The sequence below is a fragment of the Centrocercus urophasianus genome, unplaced genomic scaffold, assembly GCF_019232065.1.
Source record: "Centrocercus urophasianus isolate 14NV4802_14NV808 unplaced genomic scaffold, USGS_Curo_1.0 seq_20, whole genome shotgun sequence".
In the NCBI taxonomy this organism is placed as follows: Eukaryota; Metazoa; Chordata; class Aves; order Galliformes; family Phasianidae; genus Centrocercus; species Centrocercus urophasianus.
The window spans coordinates 14,531,586-14,548,023 of NW_024884756.1; the positions used below are offsets into that span (position 1 = coordinate 14,531,586).

General features: G+C 38.3%; 1 protein-coding gene across 9 annotated transcripts in view; it reads left to right on the plus strand.

The window, feature by feature from the left end:
- The window catches only part of ZNF385B (zinc finger protein 385B), a 136,999-nt gene extending 120,812 nt beyond the window's left edge, over positions 1-16,187 (plus strand). For all 9 annotated transcript variants that reach the window (XM_042822552.1, XM_042822554.1, XM_042822559.1 and 6 more), the window contains 4 exons: positions 10,217-10,462; positions 11,962-12,140; positions 13,252-13,353; positions 14,745-16,187. In XM_042822552.1, the coding sequence (XP_042678486.1) occupies positions 10,217-10,462; positions 11,962-12,140; positions 13,252-13,353; positions 14,745-14,957 (740 nt within the window). In that variant the 3' untranslated portion in view covers positions 14,958-16,187. The remainder of the gene's footprint in view (positions 1-10,216; positions 10,463-11,961; positions 12,141-13,251; positions 13,354-14,744) is intronic.
- Positions 16,188-16,438: the final 251 nt, after the last annotated feature.

Here is a 16,438-nt window from a genome sequence, read left to right on the forward strand (position 1 = left end):
GATAAATGAATATAGAATGCCACAACTTACTAGCTTATGATAGAGCAAATTTGTATATTTCCACAGGGAACATAATGCCATAGAGATGGCACAATGACCTGAACTATTTTGTGTGACATCATTCTTTGTAATGGTTGTTTTTGCAACATATTACAAGACATCTTGAGTCGTCAGGTGAGAAAGTGGAAGAAGGAGAAAAGTGAGACTAAAAAGTAGCAGTTAGTAAAAAGAAGGTGTAGGACTGAAACACCAATGTCACTCATCTCCTAAGCTGTGTTCTGCTAGGAAGAATGATGTTCCTGAGGCATGTGTAAAGATGAGAGTTACAAATTGGGATTTTGTAAAATTTCCCAAAGAAAGAAATGATACATCCATTTCAGTTTCCTCAAGATGGGGTTGTTCTGTTGGTAAATGACAACTGTTTGCTTAGGAAACATTTCATTTTTGAACCAAGCACAAGGTTTGTTCTTGGATGACGAAGGAATTCAAATCAGGGTAAGTTCTCTTAATCAGAGATGGACTGAAATTAGGCCTTTAAATTTGTTAGGAAGGAAAATTCCAAATAAAGACAGCTCCTGGTTGTGGTTTTTTTTTTGTTGTTTTTTGGTTTTTGGTTTTTTGTTTGTTTGTTTGTTTGTTTTTTTAACACACCTGGGAGGGAGTAGCTTTATTTGTACTTAATATTTCCTTATTAAAGAAATATATTGCTGAAGAATTAAGGCCAGGCTTCTGATGCCAGACACGGAGCTTCTTCACATAATCAGGGAATAAATAGTAGAATGCTGGTGATTACTCATGCAGTTAGGAGTGGATTTTGTCTGGGTCTGGTTTGTCAGAGTAAGAGGTTTTGTTGTCTCTAAAATCTGAGAATGAAAGGTCTTTCAGTGACTTTAGTTTCCAAATATAAACTAATATGTTGGACTCAAGGCTGTCACTTCAGGATATTTTGGTTTAGCATCTAAATACTAAATACTTCTGTGTCTGTTAAGCAAATTATATATATAATTTATTGGATAAATCTTGAAAGCATGACTGAATACTCGCAGTCCTCAGGCAGACCTGCCACTGAAATCAGTGAGAATGCACAATTATAAATGTAATTTAACTAAAATGAAGATGAGTGTTTCATAGTTGGCTTCAGTGGCAGTTCTGTCTGGACAAGTACTGAATCAGTTGTTCAGACACAGGCCCGTGAGAAAGCACTTGGATGTAGAGTGTCAGCTCTTCTTGATTCATTTATTTAGACACCCATAAATTTTATATTGAATTCCAAAGCACTTTAGCAGCTGTGGGCAGAATTTCAAGAGTATTTAAGCACAAAATGCATGTGAAATGTATTTCTAGTAATATGTTTTCAGTTCACAGGTAGAGAACATAACATTAATTTTATAGTTAAAGAGATGATCCAAAGCATTTTTAGGATGTGAGGGATACCTAGGTAGAATATGCGAAGTTTGTTATAATCCCTGAGTATTATTTTTCTAAACATGCTTATACTGTTAAAAGACTGTGGAAAAGCTTACATTCCTGTACCAGTAAAACAAACGTGTTGGTTTGTAATGGGAATATAAAATATTTACTGAACAGTAGATGTCTGATGTCAGAGAAAGGTACATTCTATCAGCTAGAAGATTTATTGTAGCATGGACAAGAGTAACATTTTGTAATAACAGATCATATACTATATTTCCAACTTTGCCCAAACTGTGTAAAACTTTTCCAAGTTGGTTTTAAATTTTTCCATCCCAGCCAATACAGACTGGCATGGCTTAGAAAAGATGAAAGCTTAAAACAATTTTGAAATAAATTTGGCTTGGCTAAGAGCGACATTACCCAGGAATGCAAAGCTGCAAGACGTTCTCACTTTAAGGATACTTCCTGAACAGAGGGATTTTTGTAAAGTGAGCTCTCCTTGTTGAGATGTAACTTTTACATAGTTACTTTGATTTATGTTTTTTGTTTTTGTTTTTTTTTTTTTTTTTTTTTTTTTTTAATGTATGTACCAGCATACCTGGAAAAATAGCCACAAATATGCAAAGAATTGACAAAAAACTGTAGGTGATACAGTAGGATCATTTCAAAGGCACCCAGTAGTTGAAACACTGGCTTACCTCTGTTCAAGAAGATATATGGATGGAAACAAATTTTACAAGGCAAGACTTTGCACTTTCAGACACACATGGGCTTTTGAATAGTTTCTTATTCTCAAACTCTTTCCATAAGAATTATGCCCATCTCAAATTTCAAAACCAAAACTTGATAATGTTGCATTTTTAATCCAATTAGTTGCAAATATTTCTGTTACCTTAAAAAGGGACAAGTTCCTTTGTAAGTGTCTTTACTAGGCCAATTCAGAAACAAAATATCCAAGAAATTAAGTATCAACATCACTGTTGTATCATAGCCAAGAAAGCAACACTTCTGAAATGAAAATGATACTTCAGCTCAGCCAGTTGGAGAGTAGTGATGCAGTTAATCAAATAATCAGTCTAGCTACAGACCTAGTTCAATATTGCAGAGACACCAGACATTTCCTGATGTAGCTTCAGTATCTCGACAAAATATGTTGTAGCTTATTTCAGTGCACATTTGTGCCTGAAATGAAAAGCTTTATATTTATAGCTTCCATTTGTTTCTCATCTTTGTATAGAAACAAAATTGGTTTTCTTTAGAATGTGTCAAACAGATTTATTTCATGTAACAACCTTTCGTTATGTGAAACCTAGTCATTTTTCAGATGGGCCTCAGGTACAAGGAAGAACATTTTACGAGAACTAAAGGTAATCAGTGAGTTAACAAATTCACTGTGCCATCTGATTTGCATGTAGGTTTGCAGTGGAATTTTTCTAGAACAGAGCCCTACGGGTTTTTCTGCCTCATTTCTCAGTAGACTGCACAACTGGTGAAATAGTAGATATTTTCTCTGGCAGCCATTAAAGTCTCATTATTCAGCAAATGTGGAGATAAAACAGAAAGATTTCAAAATCCTTTATCAAAGTTTGCTAACTCTCTTAATGAGTGGCAAGAAATAATCTAATGCTCTTTGTTGTGGGTTTGTTTTTTGTTTTTTGGTTTGTTTTGGTTTTTTTGAGCAATGAGTGGTGAGGTGCAGGACAAAATGCCTGCAAATGCTGTGAAGGTTATGACCTCTAGTGACTTAATTGCTTTCCTGCTATTGCTTTCATGGCATATATTACTCATAGTGCTCATATTTTTCCTCATAAAAAGGATAATTAATTGTTTAAATGCATGCTTTATTCCTTTATAACAGTGTGAGCCAGCAGATGATAAGACCTTCTGTGAAGAACAATGGTTTGATCCTTGCTTTTTTCACTGGAGCTATTATCTGCCTTTCCATTCAGTAGAGTTTTTCTGCTGATGTACTGAGGAAGGCTCTTCTTGTCCTTCTATTAATTCTGTCATTGATCTTCTTCTCCCTCTGTGTCTTATTTCAAGTCAAACAGGACTACAGCAACTATTGTTTCTAGTGTGTTGACATATGGATCGTCTTCCTTTGCACAAACCTATATCCCAGGGTGAATCCTAGAGTTTGTTTATCCTTCGTGTACAACATGAATAAATAAGCTTTTCCCACCTTCAGGGTGGCTTTGAATTTTGTTGCAGTATTTCTGTGGTACAGTTTCTAGTGTCCAGTCCTTTCTTCCTTTAACTGCTTCTTGCTAATATTTTTCATGATTTTCCATTTTCACAATGGCGTCATTTTCCATGTCTTTAACAAATGCAACTGAGTTAAAGTCGAGTATGCTGAGAACCAGTGCTTCAGGGATTCTCCTGGGCTTTCAAAGGGAAGAAAGCAGTAGATCTTCTGTGTTATTTCACTTTTTTCTTCCCTAGCTAAAACTACTGATTTTCTCTCTCCAATCTCTTTATGTCCTTCACTTTTAGAGTTCTACATAAGACTGGGTTCTTGCTGTAGTGTGCTTTCAAGATGCTGACTTTTACCTACCACCCCTTAGCTGCTGCAAGCAGCTTTGCACCTTTTCTGGTCCGTCTGTATGTGAAAATCATCCTACCAGCAGCTGCCAAACTTATTTTTGCTATAGTTACCTCTGATTTATATATTTATATATATATGTATATATATGTGTGTGTGTGTGTACATTAAATATATGTATATAAATATATATATGTATGTGTCTGTGATGGACAGAAAAGCAGAAGAAAGCTTGTGTGAAGTTAGGCTGCCACACAGTGATACCTCTGTTGATGACCTGTTGCTCTTTCACTTGTATCTGTCTGTCTTTAGCTGTGATCTCTGCCCTTAAGATGCAAATCATTTGGTCTGGGGACTGTCTTATTGTTGTGTGTGCAGAAAGCTTAGAACAGCAGGGTCAAATAATGTGTTCCAGTAATATCAACTCTTTTCAGCGTGACCAATGGCTTTATTTAATACAGTCTAGGAAGAAACTTATTTTTTTCTATCATACGTGCCAAGCATCCAAAATACTAAGTTTTAACTGAGTTATAATTTTATTTTTAAATTGATACATTTTTACTCTGCCTTTATGGATGCCAATTTAACTACAGTGATGAGCTTTTCAACAGAGTTCCTTGTGTTATATATGGCTGTAATTAATGTAACTGATTTTACCTTTGGTACACACTTGATCAGGGAGAGAATGTTTATACAAGCTTGACAATATGATTGATTTCCTCTTCCCATTTTGCAATCACTGAATGCTTCATAGGTTGTTTAAGGCAGCCCAATACTCTGTCATATTCGGAGATATTGACATTACAGGCAGAACTCGAGAATTGGTTTCCCTCCATACAGCTCCGCTGGCTTGGGAGATATGCCTGCTTTACCTCAGAGTCCTAATTAGTCTCAGAAATCAGCACTTTGGACCAGTACCAGTGCCCAGAAAAATAGCACAAGTGAACTCAGGGCTGTTATAAGACAATATTTGTGCCACACTTCTAGTGACAGCATAAAGCTACTAAGGATCAGTGCTGTGAAACCCATAAATAAAACACAAACACATCCTCTCAAAAAATTACTTTTGGTTTTAGGTACCGTAGCAAATGATGTAGTCAGAAATTAATTTAAGGTGTTAGACTCATCAAACTGCCTGTGTTTTTAACAGTTGTTCTTTTGGTAGAGATGCAAAGCACCGCAAACATGCCTGATAGCACCTAAGGTATTGCAACTGACTATGCATCATCTCCTGTCTGGTAGCATGACATTGGCAACCATAAAGTGATCAAGTTGTACTTTATTTTCTTCATGCACAACTTGCTACTTAAGCTGTTGCCAAACAGAAGTTTATTGGAAATATACATTTTGTGTATCTTCAGTAATAAAAACCATGCAGGTGAGCATGTTATAGGATGTAAGTAGCAATTACAAATAGTGATGCAGAAAATCTGTATACTACAGAAAAGCTATTTGAATTTCTTAGTTTATACACGGAATATAGAATTGTGCTCTCTCAATTTTTGTTACAAATCTGAATTTAAAATCTGAAGTTTGAGTTACTTTTTCATTTTTAAGAACACCTTCATTTTCATTACAAAGTCCAAATTGGAACTTCTTTGAATGTGCACAGAAATCATCACTCTTATACAAGAAGTGGTTTCTGAACAGTAAAAAGCAAGATCTACTGGCACATTTTAGTATGACAAGAGATGATTTTAAGATACAAATTGATACTGTACAAATACATATGTTATAGTATTATAAACTCTTGACATGAACAATGAACACAATGAACTCTCTTTAAAAATACCTTGTAAATCAAGCTTCTAAATGTTGAAACGAAAATGCGTGGCATTCATCAATGGTTGATCTCTGCGTGGGGCAGACCATTCACACACTGTTGCCTGGAACCAGGAGAGGAAACTGCTGCACAAAGGTAAAGCAGGCTGTATCACAGGGAAGAAAGGTGTATGGCAGTGGTTTTACCCCTTCACACACTTAGCTGGAGCAGGATTTCAGCTTTAACAGGTGGGTCATAAACTATGCAATAGCAACAGCAGGGAAAGCAGCACGATCTACAAAGGAGGAGGGTGCATCACTTGGGCTGCTCATGAACTGGGAGGGACCTGGAACCTGTAAGGTGTGAGCCTGTCAGATGTTATCCTATGCGATTGTCTGACTTGGATGCAAAAAGCTGAAATGAGGCACTGCTAATGAGATAAATAAGCCTTGAATTCTAGCGTGATGCTGATGCAGATGCGAGGCAAACAACCACAAATACATGAAAACAACTTCAAAGTGGAATTGAAACAATGTAAGTAGGCAACAAGAGCATTGATATTATTGAGCCCAAAGTAATACTCAATTAGCTGCTTTACTTTTTCCTTGGGCTCTCTTTCAAAATAAATGCAGGCTTCAGTAAGAGCTCAAAATGAATCACTGATTTACTTCTCTTGAGTCCTGAGGAAAAGGGAGACTTAATTTAAAGAGAGGCATTTAGCACAGATGAAATATGATCCTTCTGTGTGGAAAACAAGCATAGTCCAATACAGTGCAGCAGCACCGGTTAGACGTTCAATAGCCCCTTGCATGTTTGTTGGGCAGGATGCGCCCACTCATGTGCTGGTTTGGCCTCTGCCCAGCTCTGCTGAGCTCAGTGGGGTTGGCCCAGGTGGAAATTGGTGCAAGTTTGGGCCCTTGCTCACTAATACTGGCCTTCAGAAGTAGCAAAAATACTCTGATTCTACAGCCATGTTGAACCAGCCCCATGTATTTTGTACAGTGAGCACAGTCTGGAAGCATGTGTATGTGTGCAGGCATAAACTGCCTTTCCTCTGATTTCTGCTTGAAGATGTAATTTAATATAAGTACAATAAGAATGGACTTCTTCCTGCTTTGTATTTACATCTGATCTGCATTTCCTGTGCTTTACACATTTGAATACTTGGTAGGCTTTTCTGTCTCAAACAAAATCGTAGGTAATGGTGTTTTGAATTCTGTAGACTGAAAACAGTAAGCTATTATCCAAAGCCCATCTGGGGAAGTGCAATTTTCTGATTTAGAAAGCAGAAAAAAGAAACAATTCTGATCGCAGCGCGGAGATAAATATGCACTTCTCAGTGTACCTTCTATAGGAGTTAAACTGCCTAATAACATCACTGTTATGATTTTTGAAGATATTCTGCATTAAGCACTCAGAACGGTGGAAGGAAACAGCAATTCATAAAGGGGCATGTGTCTCCGCATGTACAGGTATAGTCACATGGATGAGGAGCTGATGGTGTCAGGAAGCTCTCTCAGTGATGCTATTACAGGAGCTGTGGTTCTTTTCCAAAGCTGAGATGCTGACAGCATTTTGCATAGCTGGACGCTAGTAATTCCCCTCCACTTCTCCAGAATTTTTCTTGACAGGAGATTATGCATTATATACTCTAGAATTGTTCCGTTTTATCGAGAGTGAAAACACTGTAAATCTTGGGAATATTTCAATCAGCTGTCAGCTTTGGCAATGGGAAGCTGTCACTGACAGTGATGAGTGGCCTCTGTGAACTCGGTCTTATCCTCACTGTTTAGGATCGAACTCCACAGGTGCCTGATGGCAAAATCCAGAGCTATATTCTCTTATTCCAAATCCTGTATTACTCTTTTATGGCCTGAAAGGCAAAATACTAAGGACCTTCCTTTGCTGGAATCAGGCCCCCACACCTCTGGATGTGATGCCACTTGCAGTCTGGCAGAGTATTGTGTAGAACAAGAAGTCTGTTTTTCTGTAATGTGAGCTCACAAATGGTAGCAGCTCAATATGTTTCTGTAGTAGATAATTCCCATGATTGGGAACTTTCCATACTGAAATTGTTTAATTTAGAATGTCAGTGGATGTGATTTATCAAAATTCTGTTTTATGAATACTCTCAGGTCACACTATGTTTGAGGGTTTTGCAGATGTAACTGATTAGTATAGTGATGTTAAAACTAAATAGTCTATGAGTGGTGATTTAACATCACTTTCTTCTGTCATACTTTATCAATCACAATACTTCCAGAATCTCTTTATCATAAGTTCAATCTACTAATAGTAGACTTCATACTTGATCATTTTGTATGTCTTATATAGTTCATACTGTGTAATTTCAAAGTATTTTTATAGCTACTTAAAAATATATTCAATCCTGTTATTAGAATTTCCTTTCTCCCAGTTTTTAACAATTTAAAATTGATGCACTTCAATGCACTTCTGGGAAAACTGCCAAAATCTGTGGGCTTGAGTATCAAAATGCCTGTTCATAGTTGTTATGCACTTTCAAGTGTTTGTTGCAGGGATTTTTTTTTTTTTTTTTTTTTTTCAGAAGTCTTGGTTGCAGTCTTGGCCAGATGCTTGGAGTGATGTTACTTACTGAGTCCAGTGTCTGTATGCATAAATTGCAAGGGCCCATATTTTACAATGACGGAGTGTGCGAAATAATGTCTGTTTTTTAAATTGGTTCAACACTTCTAAAACTGTGCTTTAGGTTTCATGTAGGATCAGAGTAGTTTTTAATAGTTTGCTGTTATGTAGGTGTTGTACTTCCCTTATAAAAGTTGGTTCCTGTTGCAGATACTGAAAACGTAAAAGTATTCTTTTGAATCTGAAGGATGCTGAAAGTGTCATGGCTTAATGAGGAGAAAATGTGGTGTAAGTCAAGGCAGAGTCTAGCAGTGGTCATAAAGACAGATTAAGGACATTACTTCAGCTCACCAAAACTATTTAAATATTAATTGCTGTGGGTAAATGAGTAAGGAATGCTCTTCTCATCCCTTTCCAGATTTTTTTTTCTCTGAAGTAGAGGAAACAATCATCATATGGACTTGCAGAAGTGATAGTAATGTCAAGTTTGTGGTGTTTCTCACAAGAGATTAGGTATTTATAGATATAAATATAAGCAATGAGTAAGGAAAAAAAAAGACAATGGAAGTGGAGCTATATGAGTTTCTAATTTGTTCTGACGAAACAGGAAATCTTAATTTTGGGAAGATGCTCATCTGCATCATCACTTTCTATGCTTTGCCCCATCCATTTTTAATTGTGCCTACTTTTTGCTTCTGCTGCAAGTGATCAAGCTATGAGTAATCCTAAATGTAGAGCTGGCTCTTGGTACTGCATTAATCTCAGATACACTGAGATGTCAGGGCTGATCTTGGTTGGTCTCTAGCAAAATTAGATCTCTAGTACCCTTCCACATACTATTAAAAAAAAATCTTGAAAATTCAGGTCATCCGGTGCCAGTGTTATTTACTAAAGTTGGAAATTTGTGATCTTTTGTTCTGCTGATGTAGCAGTTTGCTCAGACTACAACAGGTTGCGGCCTAAGACAGTCATTTCATGAGTCCATTTTGTCAGTACTGCCCATACCAGAGGTGTTGTTTTTTCCCACTTCCATTCCCAGTTCATTATTAATGAGCTTATACAGGTACAGCCCGTGGTCACAAGGACTTCAGCTGAATAGAGTTCAATGAGCTCTTGTAAGACATCACATAGGCAAGGATCATTTGAATATTGGCTCTGGCACAAAGTGCCTCTTCAGGCACAGTTGAGACATTTAATCTCTCTGTCTTGCAATCACCATCTGCAGAATGAAGTAATACTTGCCTACCTGTCTCACAGGAACATGAGTTATTGATTCATGGTTGTGAAGTGATACAGGAATACAATAAATGCACATTGGAGCTATCATATCTCTGGACGTATGGGGAATTGTTTGAAAAATCTGAAAATATTAACAGCTGTGTATAGTGTTGTACCATACTGAACTCCTCTAGCTCAGAGGAGGGATATCACATGTCAAGACAGAGCTGGAGTCTTTCAGTGTCCTCCCAGTGACTTTGAGAAATTTGAGCTATTCCAAAGGCAATATATTGCTTTTCAGGAGCATTTTTGCAATCTCTGTTACAAAGCCTTGCATGTTTTTGTGTACTCTCCAGCCTTTAACCCAGGCTGCCTTGGAGATTCCTCGGGTTGTTTGCAGCTGGCCAAACTTGGAGCACAACAGCAGCTGCTGTGAATTTGCTTAAGTCACTATATTCACTGGTAGCCTTAAAATCAAGAAAGTCAGCCCTTCCATCAAATGACATACATTCTGTTGTTGAATTTTAACAAGGTTTCAAGGATGCTGCTGGCCTGTCTAGAGTTAGATAAATTAGGCCCCTGTTGGGATAGGTTCACTAAAACCACAGGATTATTATTGCATGATTGCATAATTATTGCACAGCATATTTTTGACGTAGTTATTTTCCTTCTTTTAGAAGATAAAGGAAAAGTGAAATCCAATGGTGCAAGTCAGCATTCCAGTACAGAAGTGGGTGCTTTTCTTTCCAAAACTGGAGTGGCAGCAGTGGCACCTGTAACACCTGCAGCATCCTCCAACAGCACTAATGGGGCTCCCAGCACAGTCTCTGAGTCAGAAGAGGAAAAAGCCAAAAAACTACTTTACTGTTCATTATGCAAAGTAGCTGTGAATTCCCTGTCACAACTAGAAGCACACAATACAGGTAAGTGTGTACAGAGTGTGAGTTGTGTGCTGTTTTTGAAAAGGTCAACATAAAAAGCTATTTTTCTGGCACTGTGGTAGCCTCAGTTTACTGGAATCTTTAGTTAAAACTTACAGTGCCAAGTTACAACAACTTTTCTGGTAATGGCAATTTGATGTATTTGATATTTCATTAAAGCTCTCTATACATTTTTAGAGCACTTCTTCATGTACTCTATAAGCTTTTTAAATCCTTACAGTTCATGTTACCTAGTTATATTCCATCATACCTCTGTAGCACGAGGGTTTCTAAAATGTGAGCGACATATCTCTTTCATATTTCAGCTACCTATGCTGTCTTTTCCTGGCACTATATTCAGTAACTTTTGTTATTTGATATTTTCCCTATTTTTAGGATGGATTCCTTAGATTTCCTAGGTATCCTGGAATCTTTGGATTGTTAAGTATTAACTATGCTGTCTTCATTCCTTGGATAAATCTTTTTAAAGGCCACCAGCAACAACTCTTAATGTACTCTGGCTGCTCTGTGATGTGCTGGTGATGTAAAGCTTGTTATCAAACCATTTAAACCAATTTTACAGCTGTAATCCCTTCTTGAAATGGCCAAAGCAGCCACTTCTTCCAAATCCAAGGATACTTATTGCAATCTCCAGCACCTCCTCTGCTGAAAAGCTGTGGAAATAACTGTGTGCCTAGACACACTCATTTTACGCTTTTCTGGATGGCCTTACAGTCACTGTTCTATTTTAATTATTAAAATTATTTGAAGTATGTGCTAGTCTTAAATACAGCAGAAGTTCAGTATAGATTTATTTTCTTTAAGACGCCTCTACTAGAGAAATTGTCATGATGGCCTAAAAGATGAATCCAGAAAGCTCATGTCTCTGTTTGGTATAGAATTCCTCTACATTGCAAATCTCTGGGTGATCCAGACCTCCAGAATCACATAGATTCAGGGGAATTCTTTCAAGATCAGCGTTTTCTGGTTGACCATTTGTCAATTCCCACAGTTCAAGCCAAGGATTGAATTTTAGCTCCCAGTCAAGAGAAAATTAGTTAACAAAGACAAGGCTTTGTACAGTGTCTTTTCTTGAACGCATAAGCAGTAATGTGGCTGCTGGCTTAGTCATGGATTCTTGTTCCAAGACAGTTTTTGAGTGATCACTCCTGGATCATGCCCTTTTCCTGCTGTGCTCCATTAGCTCCTGGGTTCTGTTAGAATAAGCACAAACACGTGGGCTGCATGGCTGCACACTGACCTCAAACGGAGGCTCAGTGGTCCAGCTCCCTTTCTGTACAAACCGTTCTTTTGTTGCTGGGTTTCCGTTTGGGTTGATGAAGTGGGAGCTATGCTGACCAAGAGTAACACCATTATTATACTAATCTGTGGTGGTTTTGAGTATTCTGTCTTGAAGATAAATGTGGGACAAGAAGTGCCATGGCTAATAGACACTGTTATGTGATGCTGATCTAACTTACCTATATCTGCTTGCCCACTAGGCTCAAAACACAAGACGATGGTCGAGGCTCGGAATGGCGCTGGTCCCATCAAGTCTTACCCTAGACCCGGCTCACGGCTGAAGGTGCAGAATGGCAGTAAAGGCTCAGGACTGCAGAACAAGACATTTCATTGTGAAATCTGCGATGTCCACGTTAACTCAGAAATTCAGCTTAAACAGGTAGCTTGCATGTGCCCAAGTCTTCTTCATAAATTTTAGTTCCATTGCAGTATTATAGGTGGGATGTAGGTCTGTGTTTTCCCATAAAATGAACTTGCTTTTCATGAGCCCACAGCTATTTCTAAAAGTCCTTCACGTAACTGTTTCAGCTGGAGAAAAAATGAGTTTGTGAGTCATAAAGCAGAAAGCAGAGGTGGAAAAATTGTTGGTAGCTCTGGATAGCATAGTAGATCTAGTTTAAAAGTTTGCTGAAGCTCAATAGAGGATGTTAACTTGCTCTCCCAATAGGAAGAAATTCGGGGCTGGCGTTCCTGAATTCCTATTATGGTACTGCTTTAATCAGTTGGGAATTTATTTATTCATTTATTTATTTTTACATCTTTGAGTCCAAGAAGGAGAATGGGACGTGAATCTGTTGGCTTAGGACTGTCAGTAAGACAGTAATACCATAGATAAGCCTGAACTGTGTGGTTATGTTATCATTAGCACTGGAATATCAGAACAACTGCATGAATACACAGCTCTGTTCCAACCAAGCCAATTAGCCCTGGGTTCAGAGCAATGCAATACAAATTCGTTGTTTCTGATAGCCAGACTGAAATTTCCAATTGGATGCTGCTTTGCAGTGTAGACATGTCCTTTCATCCATGGTTATTTCAGTTATCTCTAAGGCAGTATTAAATTGCATGGTGTAGAACTATCCCTAGGAACCAGTTCTTCCTTCAGTTAATATTGAATTATTTATGCAAACGGACAGCATCAAAGACACTGAAGTTCACCTGATTCTGAATATCCCTATGACCGAGTGATTACAGCTCTGCCTGATTCAAAGCTTGTCAAGTAGAAAAAGGAAGTACTAACCAAAATATCAATAATTTGCAGAGCCTGTCTTGGATCACAGAATTTGCTGTATTTGATTAGTTTCTGATGCTCTGTTTGATGTGCTCCAAACTGTTTTGTTTAATTTAGCAAAACTCATATTCGCTCTCTCTAAAGAACCTACTTTATCTTACAAACAGGGGGCTAGATGTACCCTGCTGATAAATCAGTTTCAAACTCAAAACTGAGAAATGTTTAAACAGCTAATTAAATGTGGGGATGTTCATTTCAGCACATTTCCAGCCGAAGGCATAAGGACAGAGTTGCAGGAAAGCCTATGAAACCTAAATACAGTCCTTACAACAAACTGCAGCGCAGCCCAAGTATTTTAGCAGTAAGTATTTTTATTTCTCATCACTATGTGAATTTGTGACCTTGGGGACTCCCACCGCACAGAGACGGGAACATGACAGACCTGACAGTAGCGCAGACTTTCTGCCCTTGCAGGAAGGTTCTGTGCTGGGATCAGATTTGAAGATACTTATGTATGCTGTCTGCCCTGTCTGAGGCACACTGACAACACTGGGAGTATTATTTACTGCTAGGAAGGAGGGAATAATCAGTGGAATGCAGAATGAACTGTGTACCCCATGGAAAGGTATCAGCTCTGCAGTGTTGGTGTACTTCTTGAAGTCTGAAACACATATACTCTGTCATTCTCAGCACCAGAGATAACCCTTAGTTATGATGGATGCAGTCAGTGAAAAGGACATATGATGTTAAGCTATAAAAATACTAATGCTCATTCTCTCCATGCTGCAAAACAGAGTGCTCTGAGGATGTATTATGGTGCTGAAAATGAGTTATCAGTTGTTTAGGAGAATTGATTGCCTATCTGTATCTGTGTGCTTGAGCAGCATCTTTCACTGGCTATCAAAACAGATCTCCCACCTCTATGCCCCCGGCTGTCCCCATCTTGCACCCACCTGCATTTCCAAGGATTCCCCAGGCTGGTTCTGCCAGTCTGATGCATCCCAAGTTCAGTCTGGCTGTGGCACAGAGCACAGACTGTGTGTTTATTTGCTCATGACTCAGCCTGTATTTTATTCATTGGGGAAAAGTGCATGCCATCTATGATGCAAAAACAATTTATAGGCTGGAAAGGGAGACATGCAAATGTGAGTGTGCATGAGTAAAAACATGTGAAAAGTCTTTAAAAGCTGAGCTGTGAGTGGGTTTTTGTAATTGTACAGAGGCAAGTGAAAATGTTGAAAGCTTTTTCCAAGTCTCCCCATTCAGCAGTATTTCCCACTCTTGTAGGTCATAAGAAATTTTTTATGGTATCGATCTTTAATATGTATGGATGTAGATAAGAACAGCTCTGTATCAGCAGACAAAAAAAGCTGAATTAGTATTAGTTTCCCACCTTGGCCACTGTACTTTTCTACAATTCATTTTTGCAAGTGAAAAGCTTGACTTTTTAAATTGAAGTCTTAAGTCTGGTTTTTTAAACATCTCTCACACAGAAATGACCTATACAATTTATTGTTGCTCACTTGAAATTATGCTTCCTTCTGAACACACCAGCCTGACTGCTCTACAGTAGAGATTTGTGCACTGTGAGTACGTAGTAGTTGCCTTGGTTGGCTTGGTAGTGAGGGGCTGTGAGGTTGATGCTCCTGAACAGCCAACACCAGGCTCTGTGTGCTGGGGTTCATTCTTCCCCTGTGAAGATGGACATGTGGAGAACTGGACTGACCTTGCCTTTTGTTTGCTTTACTCTAGGCAAAGCTTGCATTCCAGAAAGACATGATCAAGCCACTGGCCCCTGCGTTTCTCTCCTCACCACTGGCTGCTGCAGTGTCATCGGCACTGTCACTCCCAGCCCGCCCTGCGGCCTCCCTCTTCCAGGCACCTGCCATCCCCCCAGCCCTCCTCAGGCCTGGCCACGGGCCCATTCGTGCTACACCCGCCTCCATCCTTTTTGCACCATACTGAGTCTGGTGTTAAAGGGAGATAGCTATGGCCAGTAGGAAGGGTGAAAGAATAGCGAGCAAAGGGTCTTTTGAAACGCCACCCGGCGTGACGTCTCAACCATCTTCACCATAAAGCGCATCGCTGACGGGTACTGCGTTTTGAAATCTAGACAACTCTCTTTCTTGGTCTCTCTCTCCCTCTTAATCCAAATAGAGAGTGATTTACTAAAAACTTAATTGCTCATAAAATTGTATCATTAGAGATAAATGCATCTATTATTATTTTTTGCAATGTGTATGACGCACCTTGGAAACAAGGAACATAAAATATTTTCCTGACAGACTTGAAAACTAGGGTCTTCCTCGCTCACACCTACGTACATAGCTCTCTGAAAACCGCAGGGGTGTAATCTGGTGTGGAAAAAGGTAAGTGAGCCAAGTGCTTGACTGGGGGTAACATCTCCAAATGAACTGCGTCCTTTTCTTTTCAATGTGCTCTCTTGTTGACAGGGATTGTGTACTGTCCTAGGCCCCAGTACTGGTGTATCTTGTGTAGTACTGAAGATGTACTGCGTCTGATTTTAAGATTTTTAGTTTCTGTGCAGTTGTTTGGAAGTAATGCAGCGCTGAAGCTTTTTTAAATATTTTCTTTCTTTTGTGTCAGACTTTATTTAGAGAGATTAAAACTAGAAAGCCATATAATACATAGTTAAGATTACTACTTGTTTGCTACTTTAAATTATTTTTGTTGTTTCTTTGCTGATGTTGCTAAGCAATGTTTAAAGAGGAAAAAATAAAAGCTTTTCAATTGCACATTACCACAACTCATATGCATTGTTCAAGACAACAATGGATCCGTGTAATTGTACGTAAATATCCTTTTTTTCCATTTCTAACTAGTTTCCTTCATAATGATGCTGCATAATGTTGTGGCTCCTTAATGCAATAATGTACAGAACATGAAATATTTATAATTGACTGTCTTTATCTGTTTACTGAATATATTGCAGTAATAGCCCACCTCTCTTCTTACCTCCCCAGCCCTTTTATAAAGGTGATATCAATATGCAGTACTCAGATTGAAGTCATTATGTGACAATGGGGACAACAGGTGGAAGAAAGGAAATATATATATATATATATATATATATAGAATTAACTTTTAGAGCATCTTTATCTGCAATCCATAATAGTAAAATGTCTGTGTATTTTTTTAAATGTATCTTTTCAATAAAATAATAAGAAAAATGTACATGTTTCATGTGTCTATTTGTTGATACAGAAAAAAATTCTTGGAACAAACAAATTTAGCTAAGGGAGTCTTTAGGAGCAAGTAAAGTATTAGAGTTGTAATAAAGTATAATTACCGAACCTGTGTCTACTTCCCTTGTGTCCTAATTTCTTTTTGTTGCTCAATCCTGTTACAGCCTTTCCTGGAGCTTTTTGTAGTGAGGTTGTAAACAGTCAGTTCATCAGAGAGTCAGAAAGAAGCAGGAGAACCAA